At 37.6% G+C, this 17,444-nt stretch overlaps 1 protein-coding gene across 2 annotated transcripts in view; it reads left to right on the forward strand.

Moving 5' to 3' along the window:
* The window catches only part of tet3 (tet methylcytosine dioxygenase 3), a 350,637-nt gene extending 338,535 nt beyond the window's left edge, over nucleotides 1-12,102 (forward strand). For both annotated transcript variants that reach the window (XM_080217173.1, XM_080217174.1), the window contains one exon: nucleotides 493-12,102. In XM_080217173.1, coding sequence (XP_080073299.1) covers nucleotides 493-2,342 — 1,850 coding nt within the window. In that variant the 3' untranslated portion in view covers nucleotides 2,343-12,102. The remainder of the gene's footprint in view (nucleotides 1-492) is intronic.
* Nucleotides 12,103-17,444: the final 5,342 nt, after the last annotated feature.

A 17,444-nucleotide genomic window follows, 5' to 3' on the forward strand; every position in this document is an offset into this window, starting at 1 on the left:
TTTACATTGGCATGGAAAGTGGTTTGGGCTTCTGAGATTTTCCACTCCCTTTGTCGAACTCACGTGACAAAACAGGAGTGTAACATCCCAGGCATTAATTTCTTTATGCTTGCTAATGAAAAATGAATTTTGAATAGATCTGGGTAAGTACATTTTTACTGAAAAGGATGATAAAAATTTGAAATAATCCACATACAAGGTACTGTACTTAAAGGTATTGGAACAATCCAGAGTATTAGCAGTCTGAGTTGGAGTGCAAGAAGGAAAAGTTCAATGGGTCAAATGGTTTTTTCCTCCCTTTAAATTTTCTTGTTTTCTTATTTTGTGATTTTTTTTATTTCAAATGTTCATTTTTGGACAATAATGAAGTCCATTATTGTAATGTGTGTAATTACTCCACTGGTCACATTAAACAGGTTACTTTTGACATTTAAAATATGACTATATTACCAATCATTCTGGTGAAACTTATTTTTCCTCATGTTCCCACAGATGTGACTCTGGTGACTGCAACACCCCAACATCACATTGCAACTTCAATCAAAATAGAACCACAAGATCACTACAACCCCTACAAACACAGTGGAAATTCAGTTGTTGAGAGTTACACAGTGCTTGGTAGCTGCAGACCCTCCAACTCTTATAGTCTGGGCAATGTCTATCCTTATCATTCTTACTATGCAAGGCCAACCCTGCCTTCCATTAATAATTTTCATCCAAGATATTCATTTTCTTACGGATATTATGGTTATGCAAGTAACCAATTATTTCCCACATCATTCCTTAACTATGGCAGAAATGATTCAAGACCAGGGAGTTTCTCAGGAAACAGCTTTGAGAAGAAGCCTGATATACAGGAGCTGTGTGCTACTTTCAATCTTGCCCTCAGAAATAACAGGATTGATTGCTCCGACCAGGCTACAGAGATGACACCAAAGCAGAATCATCAACCCATGTTCCAAGGAGGAACAGGATTACTTTCTCAAACATCTTTATCCACGGCATCCAATCCGTCACATCAAATACGTCAAATGCCTGAGGAAGTCAACAGAGTTTCACAAAATGCAAACAATGTAAATCGATTTATCAAGCAAGAGCCAGATGTCTCTGTTTCCTATTCCCAATCCTGTCATGGGGTTTCAATGAATGTCCACGCAGTAAACAATACATTTTCTGCTTTACAAATGCCACCCAACATAGCCCATCAAGGAAAATCATGGGATATGTTTAAACCAAATGGTAGTTTGATGTCAACTGGAACATCTGGACACGAAAAATCATGGGGCTTATTCAATCCTACCGATAATACCAAGTTGACTAATACAAATGTTCTTGAAAAATGGAACTCAATAACATCTAACAGGAATGCAACAGGATTACCTACAACAAATATGCAAGAAAAGCCATGGAATTTACTTACAGATAACAGAAGTGCACCACCAGTGCAAAGTACAAATCTCCAAGAAACAATATGGGATTCATTTAAAACTGGTGAAACCATCTCACCACCCTCCATGTCATCTAATGTGAATCTTAAAGACAAATTATGGGAACCTGTGAAAATACAGAACAACTTGTCAATGTTATCAGGTTCTAGCCTACAAAATAAACCATGGGATTTGTACAAAATAAGTAACAGCAAGTCTTCAGTGTCCAACATAAACCTGCATGAGAAAATGTGGGGTGAAAATGGAACAATATTGCCCAGCACAAATATGGAAGGCAAGCAATGGGATCTTTACAAAGTAAATGAAAATAAACCAGTATTACATGATGCAGACTTACAGGAACAGCTCTGGGACCCTTACTGCATGAATGAAAGCATGGATGAGTTGCCTCCTGAGAATGTTAAAGAGGAAGAAGAGGAAGTGTGGTCTGACAGTGAACACAATTTTTTGGATGGGAACATTGGCGGGGTTGCTGTGGCACCAACTCATGGATCTATTTTGATTGAATGTGCCAGAAGAGAGCTTCATGCCACTACTCCATTAAAAAAACCAAACCGATCTCATCCCACACGGATATCTCTTGTGTTTTACCAGCATAAGAACTTAAATCAGCCAAACCATGGCTTAGCTCTCTGGGAAGCAAAGGTGAAAATTCTTGCAGAAAGAGCAAAACAAAGGCAGGAAGAAGCAGCAAGATTAGGTTTGCCTCTGGTAAACACCAAGCTTCTTGGGAAAAAACGCAAATGGGGCAACACACCAACTGCAGATACTGAACATGAAAAAAAAGACTATTTTCCCACACGTCAGGCAATGACCATCACAACAAACACTGTTATCACTGTGTCTTCATATGCCTATACCCAGGTAACAGGACCCTACAACCGCTGGATTTGAGATATGTACAACCTTGCGGCCATTTTACCTCACTACAGCAGCTGTTTCTGTTGCTGGTTGCGGTGCTTTCCTCTAATGAATATACTGTAGAGGGGAAATTCCACTCAAGTGCAAATCATCTCGAAAGCTGCACTCTGAGCAAAGAATTTTGATTGCAATTGAAAAATTTCTGGTTTTAGCAATCTAATTTATATATCTACATGTTTTTGAACTTATAGTTGCCCATCACACTGAGGGGTAAAAAGAAAACTTTCTATGTCAAATTAGAAAAATAGTATTTATTGTACACCTTTTGTTGTATTTGTTGTTCAAAAAAAAATAATCATTTGTTAGAGAAGCAGCTACTACTTCAGGGCCAGGTTAATTCTGACAGATTACAACATCTCAAACTGTTGAATTATATTTGTAGGGCATCATCTGAAGCAAAACTAAAAGAAAAAGAAACTGGTGCTTTTAAAAAAAGTTTACAGCACAGAGTTCATTTTTAGTCACAACAATAAAAAAATCATCGACACAATCCTTAGCCCAGCAACTTAAATTTGTAAAATATATTCCGCTGGCCTGGCTGTTGGTGCTCTAAACCTTATTAGCCTGATGTTTCTATTGAAACATTAAACACATGCACTTATATGTAAAAAAAAATCCCATTGTGCCGTTCAGAGGTAGATTATAATGGCAATTAATATCATGGTGCTCCTCCAGCTCATTGTTTTTACAATTCTTCTAACATCTCATTTCATTGAAAAAAGAAATTTACAGTGCATCTAATGTGCTCTTTAAAGCTAGCTTAACTGATAATGCTGAAATCATTTTATGACTAATCGTCTAGTTGCGTTTCACTAAGCATCCGATTTGTAATTGCAGTAAAACCTGTACTTTTGTCACCACAATTTTCAAATTTTCCCTCCTAGCTATACCCGTGTGAACAAAAAATGGATCAGAAAACCAAATTAACAAGATTATTTTCTTTTAATGCTCTTTAGATAAAAAATATTTCAGAGCATTGCAACTTTAGACCAAAATCTTGACGCAGTAACTGAACTGTACTAATAACTGTACTACCAGATATATTTTCATCAAGCAAACTAAAATTTTCGGAGTTTCAGATGTACTCAAGATCCATATTGTGCTTCACCCAATAACTAAAGGTGGGTTTTACTATAATGACAATGCACCGCCAGTCTGAAAGGTAGGCCTGTCATTACCATGCTGTCATTGGAACTGCATTCAGGTGCCTCTTAAGAGTGCTGGAATTCAAATGGCAGTTGATTTGATTTTTGTTTCATTCTTAATTTTTATACCATTGGTATAAAAAGAACAGCAGGTTGTGTATTTCACCTGCATCCTATATCCAATTTTAAACTGTAAATATATTAAAAGCATTTTAAAGCACTTTCACATTGATTTTAAAATGACAACTTGAAGTAGTTTATTTAACAGATAATTATTGGGAGAACTACTGTAAATAGCTGCAGAATTTTTAGCAAAATATTTCTCAACCTTCCTGCATTTTTTCCTTTAATCTTCCACAAACATGTTTAGAGATTAATAATGTATAATGATATGGTTAGTCTGTTGGTTCTTGAATCCTACTCATGTTCTGACACTGATAAAGCTCAAAAGTAACTTCAGAATTACTTTTTGGGATTGTTGAAATATTTGTTTTTGATTGAAACCATGCTTTAAATAGCCCGTTGCTTTGAAGTACCAGTTATTTTGCCACACTGAAGAAAGCACAGTGCTGTCAAATTTGATACATAAATCACAAAGTATATCCTCTTACTGTAGGCAAACATCAATACAACCTGTATTATTTCTGAAGTAGATGTAGAAATAAGGGAGTAGTTTATGATCCAGGCTTACTGTACTTAACTGTTCTATCTTGAAACCAGTAGGTGTTTACCCAGTTTCACATTTTAAAATGCATGTTTCGTTTAATCTCCTAAGTTTTTAAAATGGGGTATTGAATTACTTGCATGAAAATCGATCTACTGATTTTGTACAAATGCTTAATATTTTGACCAAATTTCCTCCACTGGGCTTGTGTTCAGCTTTGAGGAAGTCACTGTACAGTTTAAAAATGGCATTTTTATTTTTTTATTCCAGCAACAGATACATCAAATGTAGTGTTTTACATACACCAGAAAGGACTGTGATTTTAAATAAAATGGTGAATTGTGTACATCGCAAGGAAAGCCAAATTTCATCTTAAAAATTTCAAATCTCAGAAGAAAATATAATTGACAAGGACATTTTATAAGGCATATTGACCTCCACAAAATAAACTGTAAATATTCTAATATTGGTTGGTTCTCTTAAAAATTAATTCATGTGCCTTCCTTGATTATTTCAAGTCTCATGTCCAAAACCAACAACTATCCAGAGGACAAAATTTAAGCCTTACCCCAAATCCAGTACAAAGTTCAAAATAAGTACAAAATTGTACAAACAAGTCACCAGTCCATAATAGTAACTGGATACCAAATTTACCACTCTGACTATCTAATCAAATATTTATAACATAAACTAATGATTCATAGTTTGGATCCTACACCTTTTAAGAAATTGATTAGAAGTATGTTACAGTGTACATGTCATAGATGCCATTCTTAAACTAGAAGAACAATACCTCAGATCTCAACATTGTTGAAGAATTGAATACTGAGTATATTTTCTGGGCAGGTTTCTGAATACATTAATCCTTTGAGGACTATATTAGCATTTACAATATTAACAGAATTTCTAAAAATTTTCAGGCAATAACAGTGATATAAGAACATCAATCAAAGCTTATTTTGTAGCACATACATGATATGCATCATTAAAAGATTACATTATTCCATTCAATGTTGGATTGATCCTGCTACAGAAAATGGAATAATCAAAACATTAGCTTTTTTCTCTTATTTGTCACAAAATGTAACATACATTTTGCTATGTTCCACTAAACTTGTGAAAGATGGGTGCTTTGACAAGCTGATTTGATTTTGCCAACCATCTTCCAGACACACAAAACCTGTAGGTAAAATGTTCTTGTTCCACACAATGCTTCTTCTAGCAACCCTGATGTGAACTGAGGGCAAGTGTGAAATCTCAAAAAGCTCAAGTTCAAAATATATAATTTTTAGTTGAGAATCCAAAGGTATACGATTGGAGCTACAAAGCTATTTTCATTCTGTCTCATGTTTTTACTTCATAACTTAAAAAACTGCTCAGCCAGGTACACGGAAAATGTAGTACTCAAAGGATTGACTGAATTGGTATTACACTGTTGCATGTCACGTTGCAGCACTATTTCAATAATAATGTAGATTCCTCCCCCTTACCCCAACACACTCAGGCCAATCTATGAAGATTAAGTTTATAGGTTTTAATTTCCCTTATTACTGAAAGTGCAGTATAAAAGCTCTCCTGAGCAACAGGTAATTTTAATTCCTGGAACTAAAGCTCAGGAATTATTTCTGTATGTGCAAACACTAAAGGGTGCTAAAATAAATAACTAAATGTGAAATACCAGCAATTTGTACTCACTGTATGAGCCTGACATAACTTGAATTATATGCAGGGTAGCTTTTCTTACTGTTTCATAACTTAGTGTGGCTAAAGACCGCCAACATGCAACTTGTATTTGCTGGTTAAATTTAGAGAAGTACAGTATTTATTTCCAAATCTCAAATGATCTGAGTTGTGCAAATTTGTCAAAGACAAATATAAATGCCACTGATAAAATTTCCATGCAAATACCACATTAGATTTTGCACAAGACAAAATTGAAAGCTGCTGATTAAAATCCATCGTACTGTGAAAATTAAAATTTCTTCAGGAGAAAATGAAGTTTGGAACTTGGCTTTGAGCCTTAATTTTCCATCAGCAAATAGCAGTAATATTTAAATTATTGAATTATACCTTGAAACTAAATTGCTCATAGCACAGCTTTTAAATTCTGTCAAAAAATAAATCCGTCAAAATTATGTTAGATACAATGTTAAAAACCATAAATATATACTAAATTACATAAACCAATCAGAATTAACCGAGATCAAATTAAAATCCATGTTTCTCATGTTTAAAGGATAGATTTTCAACAAAAAGCTTTCAACAACCTTGTTCACTTAGGTTTCAACATACATCATAAATCACATTAAAATGCATCATTATGTCATTTGTACATGATTTTGTTGTGACATAATGAAGTACTCTTTTCCTCTCCATACAAGAAAATATTTATCACAAACATATTTTCATTAAGGAAGTAAATACCAGCTCTTTAAACTCGACCTTATGTCAGCCCCTAAAGTGCAAAAATAGATCAGATTTAAACCTGTTTGGACTAAAACTTTATAGAACCTAATTTATTCGGAAAATAATACTGGATTCTGAAACCTCTGATTTAGGAATTATGCAAGCAAACTTTTGTTAATCTTAGAATGCTGATTACGAACATTGAAAATCCACGAGCTATCAGCTCATCAGGTAACGTGGCACTGAACTTGAGCCGTGGTGCTATTTAAAGAGTAATGTTCCTCAGACAAGTCTGGAAGCATCTTGAACGTTAAACGTTGCAATGTTGTCAACAGATATTCAAAAACAGCTTGGAAGAAACAAGCATACAACATCCATTGCATTACGTTTCTGCCATAGCCTGGCACGATTCAGTGAAACAGATTTTGAGAATTACAATCATTTATAATGTGACCTGCTGAAAGGTGCTAAAATATTCTTCAATGAAGTGCTACAGCTTAAATTAAGTTGGTGTTCAAAGTCACTTTCACAATATTTAGAAAATTAGAAATTTGATTCAGAATTAAAAGTATTTTCAATATTGCAACATAAATTTATTGGCAGAGAGAACAGAAAATCCATTAGAAATATTTTACAGCCTCAATTTAGGATAAGCAAGTTTTATTGCACAGCTTTAGTAGACATGTATCTGTTGTATGTACGCAAATATTATTTGCAATGTAGACACAGCACACTCAATTAGGTGCATATACATACAATGTTAACACATAGTTAAACTGAAGTTTCTTGTATTAAAATGTGACATCTAAAGGGAAGTATGTTAAATGTGTGTATTTTTGGTGCAACATTCTTCTGGTAAAATGATTTAAGGCAGCTCAGCTTCATATGGCCTTTCTGGTTTCTTCAATTACAAAAATGTTAGCTTTTGTTACCCGTTTTGCAGCAACATGCTTGCATTGCCTGTGCTTAAATGTTGGCATAAATTTATGCTTTATCCATGTGGCTTTATTTTGTATATCAGTATTTGTAAATATGAAGTATGTTTTAAACTTCTTCCAAATTGCTTTTATATTTTCTTTTGTTTTTATTTGAGGTGCTATTCAATTTGTCCAGTCAGGTGTTCCTCCCCTTTTTTTAATAAATGTTTGTGTTTTGGTTGTACAGAAATATGGATTCTGTTTGGTGACTTCCTTGTCCTAAAATCCAGGAATATATGTTTTTCCTACATTCCTTAAATAATTTCTAACATTAGATAAATCTTGTAGTTAAGATACAAATAAGCATGGCTTTCAAAAAAATCTGAATTGAAAAAAATGTTTTTAAAAATCTCCAACATTAGGGCATGCTTTCTTCACTTTGGTAATTACAGTTATAACTCAGTGCTCTTCTGGCAAGATTTATTTACTTTAAAACAAAGATTATGGGCAATAGGGTATACTTTTAAATAGGTAGATAGATAAAATAACATTAAATATTAACTCTGTGGTATTCCCACAGATACTAAACTTTAAAGATTCACGGGTAAAATCTTCCATCTTCGCTGCATAAGAGCCACTCCTAACATTGATTTCAGAACATTGATCATGTTGTTTAGGTACTGTAAGAGCAATTTTCTTGCTTGGAATAACAAAATTCCTGGTTGAGAGCAGGAACAAGTTGCCTCTTTTGTCAGGAGCGGCAGGTGGGTGTTTGTGAAGTCTTTCGTATTTTCTAGGCTTATATATTCAAATTCTAGAGAAAATGTTCTGAAATTGCAGAAATTTAGTAACAAAATGAACACTCAGTACATTCTTGCAATTTCGATTATGTCTGCTGCAACCCATGAAGACCAAATGACAATTAAAACAATTACATTCAGATTTCAAATGTAAGTATCTTGAGCAGAAAGACATCTTAAGATAGGAGCACAATTGAGATGTTTTAAATATCATGAGAAAATGGTTTATTCTGTTTGACACTGGTAGCTGCATTTCAGATTTGGACCGAGCTATACTCATTCTATGCTATCCAGTTCAAACCTCATTTCCCCTATCCAGAAAAAGTTTGCACATGTGGTCACATGCACACACAGAGCTTAACTCCTCACAGTACGAATTTAAATGTTTAGTCACAGTTGATGAGACCACCTGCATTTTCTAAGCATTTAAGTTTACTTCAGGAAGGTTTAAAAGTACTCAGTCGGTCCAAGGGATCTTCGAGCACTTTTCAAACACAATTCAACAACTTACCAGAATTTAATGGTGTTGAACACAAGCAGTGTGAGACAACCTCCTGTCAGGAGTTTCATTCTCCTTTCTGAAGTCAGTTCAGGCTCTTTCTGTAAAACACAAACCACTTCATGTTGTTAATGTATTGTAAACTCAATCTTCAAACAAATTAAAACACTGCAATTGTGTTACTTCTTTTGTTCCTTTGGTTAGTTTTGGAGTGGTACGTATGCAGTTATTCTTTGTTAGAATGCTAACTTTATAATTCATAAAGAAAGCATTTTATTTCACAAAGTGCACATATCAGAGAAAGTATTTTATGCCCTTTCTCTATTATTGAAGAACGCATAAACAATTTACGCTATCTCAGATGCTCTGGTCAATAATGAGTGTTACAACAAGGAGTTAGTGTATATAATTTTTATTTTTATTTGTGGAAATTGTAAATTCCCAGTGGCTTGCCAATATTCAGAGATTGCCTCAGATCCTTGCAGCATGTAAGTCAGTAAATACACCTTTTTAATGTAAAAATATGCTATTAATGTTACTGGTAGAAGGGTATTGCAAGGGTTGCTGTTGCAGTAAGATACTATGTTGTACACTTTGTATATTATTGTATAGAAAAAATTACTCTGTTTTCGTTATAGTGATTGGGCTTATATATCTTTTATAATTTATCAGTGTACTGGCAAGGATACCTACAGGGTGGAAAAATTATCAAAAATTTGTCATGAATTTTTGTCAATAATTGAAGGTTACTAACAAGCAAATTAGAATGGGATTCCACATTCCAGTTGTTAAAAAATTAATACTAAAAATGTTCAAAATGAGTTTCAATTTATCGTTCATAAAAAACAGTGACTGGAATTCTCATCTGCAGTTGGGATTCTCTGGTCCCACTGCCGAATGGAGAATTATAAAATGCCCCGTTCTCGCTGGGCATCAGAGGATTCCGGTCAGTATATTTGGCTAAACACTTATACAATTTGCAGTTTTAAAGAGAGGATCTTCCATTTGATCTAAAAGGCATATTCTAATAAAAACTCAAATGAAACATTTCTAAATATACTCTAGCCAAATTTAAATAAAGTTTACAAATTGTGAAATGTAGATTTAATTGGCTTCAAACAAATGAATATGCATTGCATTTTGTTACCGCGAGTGTCAGTTCCTAAGACCTGATTCGGTGGGGGGGGCGGGGGGAGGCGGAGTAAACAAGATATTGAATTCGATGATCAGCCATGATTAAAATGAATGGTGGAGCAGGCTCCCACTTCTAGTTTCTATTTTCTGGCTTATAAGTGTCTGTTAAATCTTTTTGATTAACCCAGGGCAAGTAGATGATAAGAACCCCTACAGTGCAGAAGTTGCCCACTGAATCTGCACCGACTCCCCAACAAAGCATCTTTCTCCCCTGCCCTATCCTTGTAACCCCACATATTTAGTGTAGTTAATCCCTCTCGCCTACTCATCTTGAGACACTTAAATGGCAATTTAGCGGTCAATCCACTTAACCTGCACATTTTTTGACTGTGTGAGGAAACCCATGCAGGCATAGGGAGAGTGTGCAAACTCCACACAGTTACCCACCAAGACCACAATTGAACCTAGGTCCCTGGCACTGTGAGGCAGCAGCGCTAACCACTGTGCCACCAAGTCGCCCGTTAGAATGATTCCTTAATTCTTTAAAAATCTAAAATCTTCATTGCCACCACCAATTTAATTTAGAGAAATTCACAATATCATTGAAATTAGGCAGAATAAGCACATCTCTATGTTCATGACAGAACACAGCTTATTCCTGGATGGATAATTTGGCTTTTATCTGTCCATTGGACATGGACAAAATAGATTTAAAGAAACAATGCAGGTGTGTGTTATTTTACACACATCATCAGAATTTTTTTAAAAATGGGACAGCCAAAAGTCAATTTATATATGATAAATAGACAGATATGTTGTAACCATTGTTTTCTTCTAGCCCTGTGATCAAAATCAGTCTTGGTAAAACAACAGATAACTAGGGTTTTGGGCTTGAGCCTTGGTCTGTAATAAATGTATTTTAAGGCTTGTCAGCAAAAACGGTTCAAGCACCTGGAATGTTCAATACAACTGAAACATTGTTCTCATGATTTGAAACCCTGCTATATATTTACAATGTATTGTTTAAGACAGCAAAGCTGTAAAACAGTCCTGTCAATTTGATTTTTGCTTCATGCCAATTAAATGGAAGACAACTCTTTAAAACTAGACTGTTTTTCTTGAACTCACCTGCAGTTAGCTGTAAATAATTAAAATTAATAATGCTGCAGTTTAATTTTTTTGGCACAACCACTGGCTGTAAATCTTGCAAAATCTAAACAAAATCACTTTGATGTGTTTGAATTGAAGTCTATATTTAAAAAGGTGCAAACATGTTCAGTTTTAATTTTTTTGCTTTTATATTAAAAAAATCATGCTATTAATGTCCCAAACTAATTTAAACAGCTGCCTAAAACAAACACAAAATATAGTGTGGCCTAATTTAACTTTTCTTTCCACTCTGACATCAGGGATACTTTTAACTGCGATGTATCGGTATGCCATCTCTGCTTATTTTATCATACATCTTTCAGGGATTTTATTTTGGGCTTAGAATACTTCTATCCATGTTGTAAGTGTAACAAATAAGCTTATCCTGTTGCTTTGGTTAACAAAAAAAACTTTGTATATTATGTCAAAGCTGTAGTGTATAATGTTCCAAAAGCCTATTGTCTTTTTTATTATTTTGTAATGTATTTAAGGAATTAGGGGTGAAAAAAGATGGATCATGAAAGAATAAAACAATAGGAAAATATTGTTCAAATTTGTTTTTGTATTCAATTTTTGACTATAAAAATGTTATACATACTGTGTAACAAGTTCCTCAGCCACAAGAGGTTAACTTGTAACCCATACTTGAAACTTTCTTCTTTGTTAAAAGTCAGTGTCCGCTACTTGAAGTTTGCAGTTTGATGGATGAAAAGTAGCATAAAAAATCCAGATGGAATAGGATCATTGTGTACCTTACTGCAGATATTAGTACAGTAAATATTTTGCTGAAAGTTTTATTTTGGATTGATTTATTCTTTTTCTTTTATTTTTCTTCAATGGTCTTATTCAGTAGTCCATAATTGTATTATTAAGGCTCTGATTCAAGACTAGGATTCCTTCTGATTTTATTGTATTGTACACAAAAAGGTTGTTTGCAAGAACTTCCTTGTAACTGTATTCTTCCTGATCATTTTGAAATATTGTGGGTGTTTTAATAAATTTTATATTTATTTTTTGCACTCAAAGCAATGGCTTTTGTTCCCATTTGTAAGACTCAAAATTGTGTTAAAATATTGAGGTAAGACGACAATTATTATTTAACATGACATTGCTTGATGCTGAGCAATATATTATTTGCATTTGAAAGTGTAACATTTCAGGGTTTCCATGTAATATTCATTATTTCTTTTAAACATGTAAAATAATTTGATTCTTTCATGTCAGTGCTATGAAAGTGAACAATTCTCTTTATTTCATAGATTTCTGATGAACTAAAGAGACATTTATTCAGCTTACCTGAAAGAATTATGTTGGGGAAATAAATGAATCAGTGTCATAAAAATGTAGACATGCTTGTGTCAAAAAATCCACTTTAAAAAAAACTGGAATCTTGCAAAACAACTAACCCTCAACCTAAGCAAGACTGCTAAGCTTTGTGGTCACCATCAGTATTATTTCTGATTGATATCAAAAATTAATGAAATATTTGCAAAATTGTAGATTTATGATAATAAAAGTTAATTGAATATGAGAATTGGGATACAGATATAAAGAAATGGCAGCAGACGTAGGCCATACACCACTTAAGCCCACTCTGCCATTCAATAAGATCCTGGTTGATCTTGATCTCAGTCCCACTTTCCTACCTATTTCCCATAACACTTGATTCTATAGTTCAAGAATCTGTCTATCTCAGCCTTGAATATATTCAATAACTCAGACTCCACAATAATATCATGTCTAATTTTTCCAAATTATGGTCAATTATGTTGAACCTTTCCTCATAAGATTGCTCCCTCATCCCAGGAATCAACCTAACAAACCGTCTCTGAACAGCCTTGAGTGCAAGTATATCCTTTCTTCAATAAGGTGACCAAAGGTCTAAGTACATTCTCACCAACGGCCTGCGCACTTGTAGCAAGATTTCCCGACTTTAATATTCTACCCCCCACCCCACGGTAAAGGCTCACATTCCATTCGCCTTCCTAATAACTTACTGTACTTCAATACTAACATTTTGTATTTCATGTGCAAACACATCCAGATCCCTCTGTACCATGGTATTCTGTAGTCTCTCGCCATTTAAAAATTTGTTTATTCCTACTCAAGTGGATTTTCACATTATTATCCATCTGTCAATATTTTGCCCAACCATTCAACATACCTATAGTCCTTAGCAGACTCCAGCCTGAAGTTTACTAACCAAATGGCGAGAGATGAGTTTCTCAGTGGCAGATAGGAACAGGCTTGGGTAGGATTGGCTGCCCACTCCACGGCATTAGGCAGTAAATTTGCATGATTTAGTGTCCTGTTAGGGAGTCACTGAGGAGGACCACTAGCATTTTGCCAATAGCAGGGCATTCCTGGAGTGACCATAGGATCCAGATGTTTCAGACCCACAGAAAAGCTGTGGGCTAGAAGGTGGACACCCATGCCTCTAACTATCCTCGTTTCCCTCCCAGGGGCTTCGCTTTCCAATCTGGGAGAGATCTCAGATATAATTAATTTATTTAACTCATTCATTTGAGGCTAGTGATCTCCTACGCTCCTCAAAATGGCCACCTCTCCTAATGGTGCTGCTGAGGCTTCAAAGAAAATACAGACATGTAGAGGGAACTGGGTGTCCTAGTACATGAATCGTAAAATGTTAGTATACAACAAATAATTACGAAAGCTGATAGAATATTATCGTTTATTGCGAGGGGAACTGAATACAAAAGTAGAGAGGTTATGCTTCAGTTGTACAGGGCATTGATGAGACCTTATCTGGAGTACTGTGTACAGTATTTGTCTCCTTATTTAAGGGAAAGATGCAAATATATTGCAAGCAGTTCAAAGAAAATTTACTAGATGGAAGTCTGGAATGGGCATGTAGTCTTATGAGTAAAGGCTAGACTTGCATCCATTGACATTTAGAAGGTTAAGGGGTGACTTGACTAATACATGTCAGATCCTGAGGGGGCTTGACAAAATGGACGTGGAAAGGATGTTTCCTCTTGTGGGAGAATCTAGAACTAAGGACCATTGTTCAAAAATAAGAGTCACCATTTCAGCCAAAAATCAGGACAAGTTTCTTTTTTCTCTCAGAAGGTCATGAATCTGTGGAATGCTTTCCCTCAGAAGGAGATGTGAGGCAGTACCTTTGAATATTTTTAAAGCAGAGATAAATTCTTAATAAACAATGGATATGGGGACAAGAATGTAGGGCAACAGGAAACACTCCATGTTCCCACACTCCATCACAACACAGTCTCAAAATGCAAGAATTCCAATCGTGGAGTTGAGGTGAAAATCAGATCAGCCTTGATATTATTGATGGCAGAGCAGGCTGAAAGGGCTGATTGGCCAACACTTGTTTCTAATTCATAAATTTATATGTATGTTCATATGGTGAGTCTAAAACCAGTGGAAAGAGTCTCAGGATCAAAGGCAGGCCATTTAAGACTGAGATGAGGAGGAATTTCTTCACTCAGAGGGTTGTGAATCATTGGAATTCTCTATTCCACAGGGCTGAGGAAGCTCAATCACTGAGCATGTTCAAGACAGAATCATTAGATTTCTGGAGACATCAAGGAATATGGAAATAGTGTGAGAAAGTGGCATTTAGATGGTCAGCCATGGTACTGAATGGCAGAGAAAGTTTGACAAACAGATTGGCCTACTCCTTTTCCAATATTCCTATGAAGTGGGGACTGTTAGCTAAAGGTAAATCTGCAGCAGAGATAGTGGCTGGGATTTTATGACCTCACTCAGGCAAGGCCCAGCACCAAACAGTTTGCGATCTTCCCAGCCCCTTTGAAGTGGCGCAAAATGCATTGCTCCCAGGAAGGGCAAGAAGCTTATCAGATTGGATTTCAAAATCATCAGCAAGCTTGGCATGCAATCATCCTCCCTCCCAGGGTCTGCTCACCTCTCAGTCACAGTGACATCACACTGGTGCCAATTAGTAGAGGTCTTTTAAGTCTGACTCAGGCGCAGCAGTAACAGGAAAGCTAGGGGTGAGTATAGCTGAGCCTCAACCTCTATGCTGCGGGGGAAAAAAGGAGGTCAACAACTGCCAAGGTGCAGGACGGGGTGAGGTGCTTTCATGGGTGCCGAGATTAGGGGGCACGGGCATATCCAGGGGTCCATAGGTCAGGGGTTGCTGTTGGCTTGGGGCTCGTGTTGCACGTTGCACCCATTGCCCCTGTCCACAGTGATTCCTGAGGGATTACATATGACGCCGAGTCCCAACTCAACTATTGTACTGGTTATGCTGCCATCTATCTGTTGGACAAGATCAATGTTTTATTGCAGACAGTCCCACAAATACCACGTCTGGTAGTTGTCACCCCAATCAAGGGAGTTTGGCAGGTCTTGAACTCTGCAGTGCTCCTTACAATGGCCACCTGTCTTATGAAAATCACGAGGGTGCTTCTCCACCATCGGCCTTAACTGCACGCCATTCCCAGAAGCCAGTGTACCAAAAGTCCAGGTGGGTGCACACAGGTGTATGCTTCACGGCTTCCCAGTGGGAAGTTACTCACAGCCACCCTTATGCTCTACATGAGTGCTGGAGCGAGAAACTCATAGTCTGCAATAGCCTGGGGTATAAGGGGTCTGGCCATCCAGGGGGATAGGAGGGTAGGATCATGCCACTGCATTAGAGGTGCAGAATTCATCATACTGCATAATGGGAAGTAAGAGGCCATTTGTGACCATGAGAGAGCATGGGCAGTATCCATTGCCTTGACGAAGATGTGGCAATGGCTGGCAGGTGACATGAGGCTTTGGGATGGTATCTGGTTGGCAGCATTCAGAGTCATGGGGACATGGGCTGCTGGGAAAGATTGAGGGGGCCCCACCAGAGCAAACATGGATTTTGGATTGCAGCCAGCAGAACTGGCAGTCATAATTGTTGCTGCCTTGACAGCTGATGAACAAAGCCAGCCCAGGCAAGAAGCCGCAGGGGAAGATCATGAGGCCATGAGTCGGGGCCAGAACCCGGTCATCCATGGGCCCAGGTGGATGGGTGGTCTAGAGGAGTGGAGACAAAGACCCTGCCTCGAAAGGACCTGCATGTCTTTTGGTGGGATGTCCAACGCCAACCTTCCTCACAGACTGCATCTCAGCAGGAAGACATTGCGGCACTTGTGGACCTGGCACCTCATGAGCCTGGAGGACACTCACTCCCAATGGCCATGAAGGCGACAGAGGCCCTAAACTTTAATGCATACGGGTCCTTCCAGGGCTTGAGCAGTGAATTCTTCAGCATCACGCAGTCATCGGCATACAGGTGCATCCATGAGATCACTGATGACCTGTACACTTGGGCAGCCAACAACATCTACTTCGATGTGGACAGGATGCCCCATGTGCAGGTGGCTTAAGGTGCACATTACGCTACAGGCCCCATGAAATCAGAGAATGCGCTTTATTAACAAGTAGATGTTCCATTCCCTGAACATCACGCCACCCAGAGGACCATGCATGATCGGCACATCATGCGTATCTCGGATGCAAGATGGATATTTGAGCACCACCCCAGACTGCCAGGTGACTCGTGGAGAAAAAGACTACCTGCTGCAGTCACGGTTGATGATGTTAGTGCGAAGGCCTGACACTGAGGCACAGACTCTTATAATGAAGTCCACACTGCCACCCGTTCCATCGTTGAGCGGTGCATTGGACTCTTGAAGATGCAGTTCTGCTACTTGGACCGCTCTGGCAAGGCCCTCCGGGACAGTTTCCAGAGGGTCTTCACGTGGATCAGTGGTTAGCACTGCTGCCTCACAGCGCCAGGGTTCGATTCTCGGCTTGGGTCACTGTCTGTGCAGAATCTGCATGTTTTCCCCGTATTTGTGTGGGTTTCCTCTGGGTGCTCCCAGTCCAAAAGACATGCTGGTAATGTGAATTGGCTGTGCTAAATTCTCCCTCAGTGTTCCCAAGCAGATGCTGGAGTATGGTGACAAGGGGATTTTCACAGTAACTTCATTGCAGTGTTATGTAAGCCTATTTGTGACATTAATAAATAAACATTAAATACATTTTTTCTTTGTTGTCTGCTATACACTCCACAACTTGGTGCAGCACTGGGGAGACATCCTTAAAGAAGGGCAGAACGAGGCAAATGCCCCTGCAGAAAAGGGGAGACCAGGAGGATATGGAGGAAGAAGCAAAGGCCAGGGGCCTTTGCTCCGGTGCATGATGAGGATGGCATCCCAGGCTGTCTGTCACTGTGGACCGACATGGCCCCCCCACTGCTGGGACAGCTCAGGGGGGCCTGCAGGGACTGGAACGGAGGATCTCAGGCCACTGAGGCCCCATCAGCAGTGAAGGCCAGTGCCGTCGCAACTCTAATGGCATTTTCGAATGAACACTT

The sequence above is a fragment of the Carcharhinus amblyrhynchos genome, chromosome 34 (genome assembly GCF_965287045.1).
Source record: "Carcharhinus amblyrhynchos chromosome 34, sCarAmb.v2.hapA, whole genome shotgun sequence".
Lineage (NCBI taxonomy): Eukaryota > Metazoa > Chordata > Chondrichthyes > Carcharhiniformes > Carcharhinidae > Carcharhinus > Carcharhinus amblyrhynchos.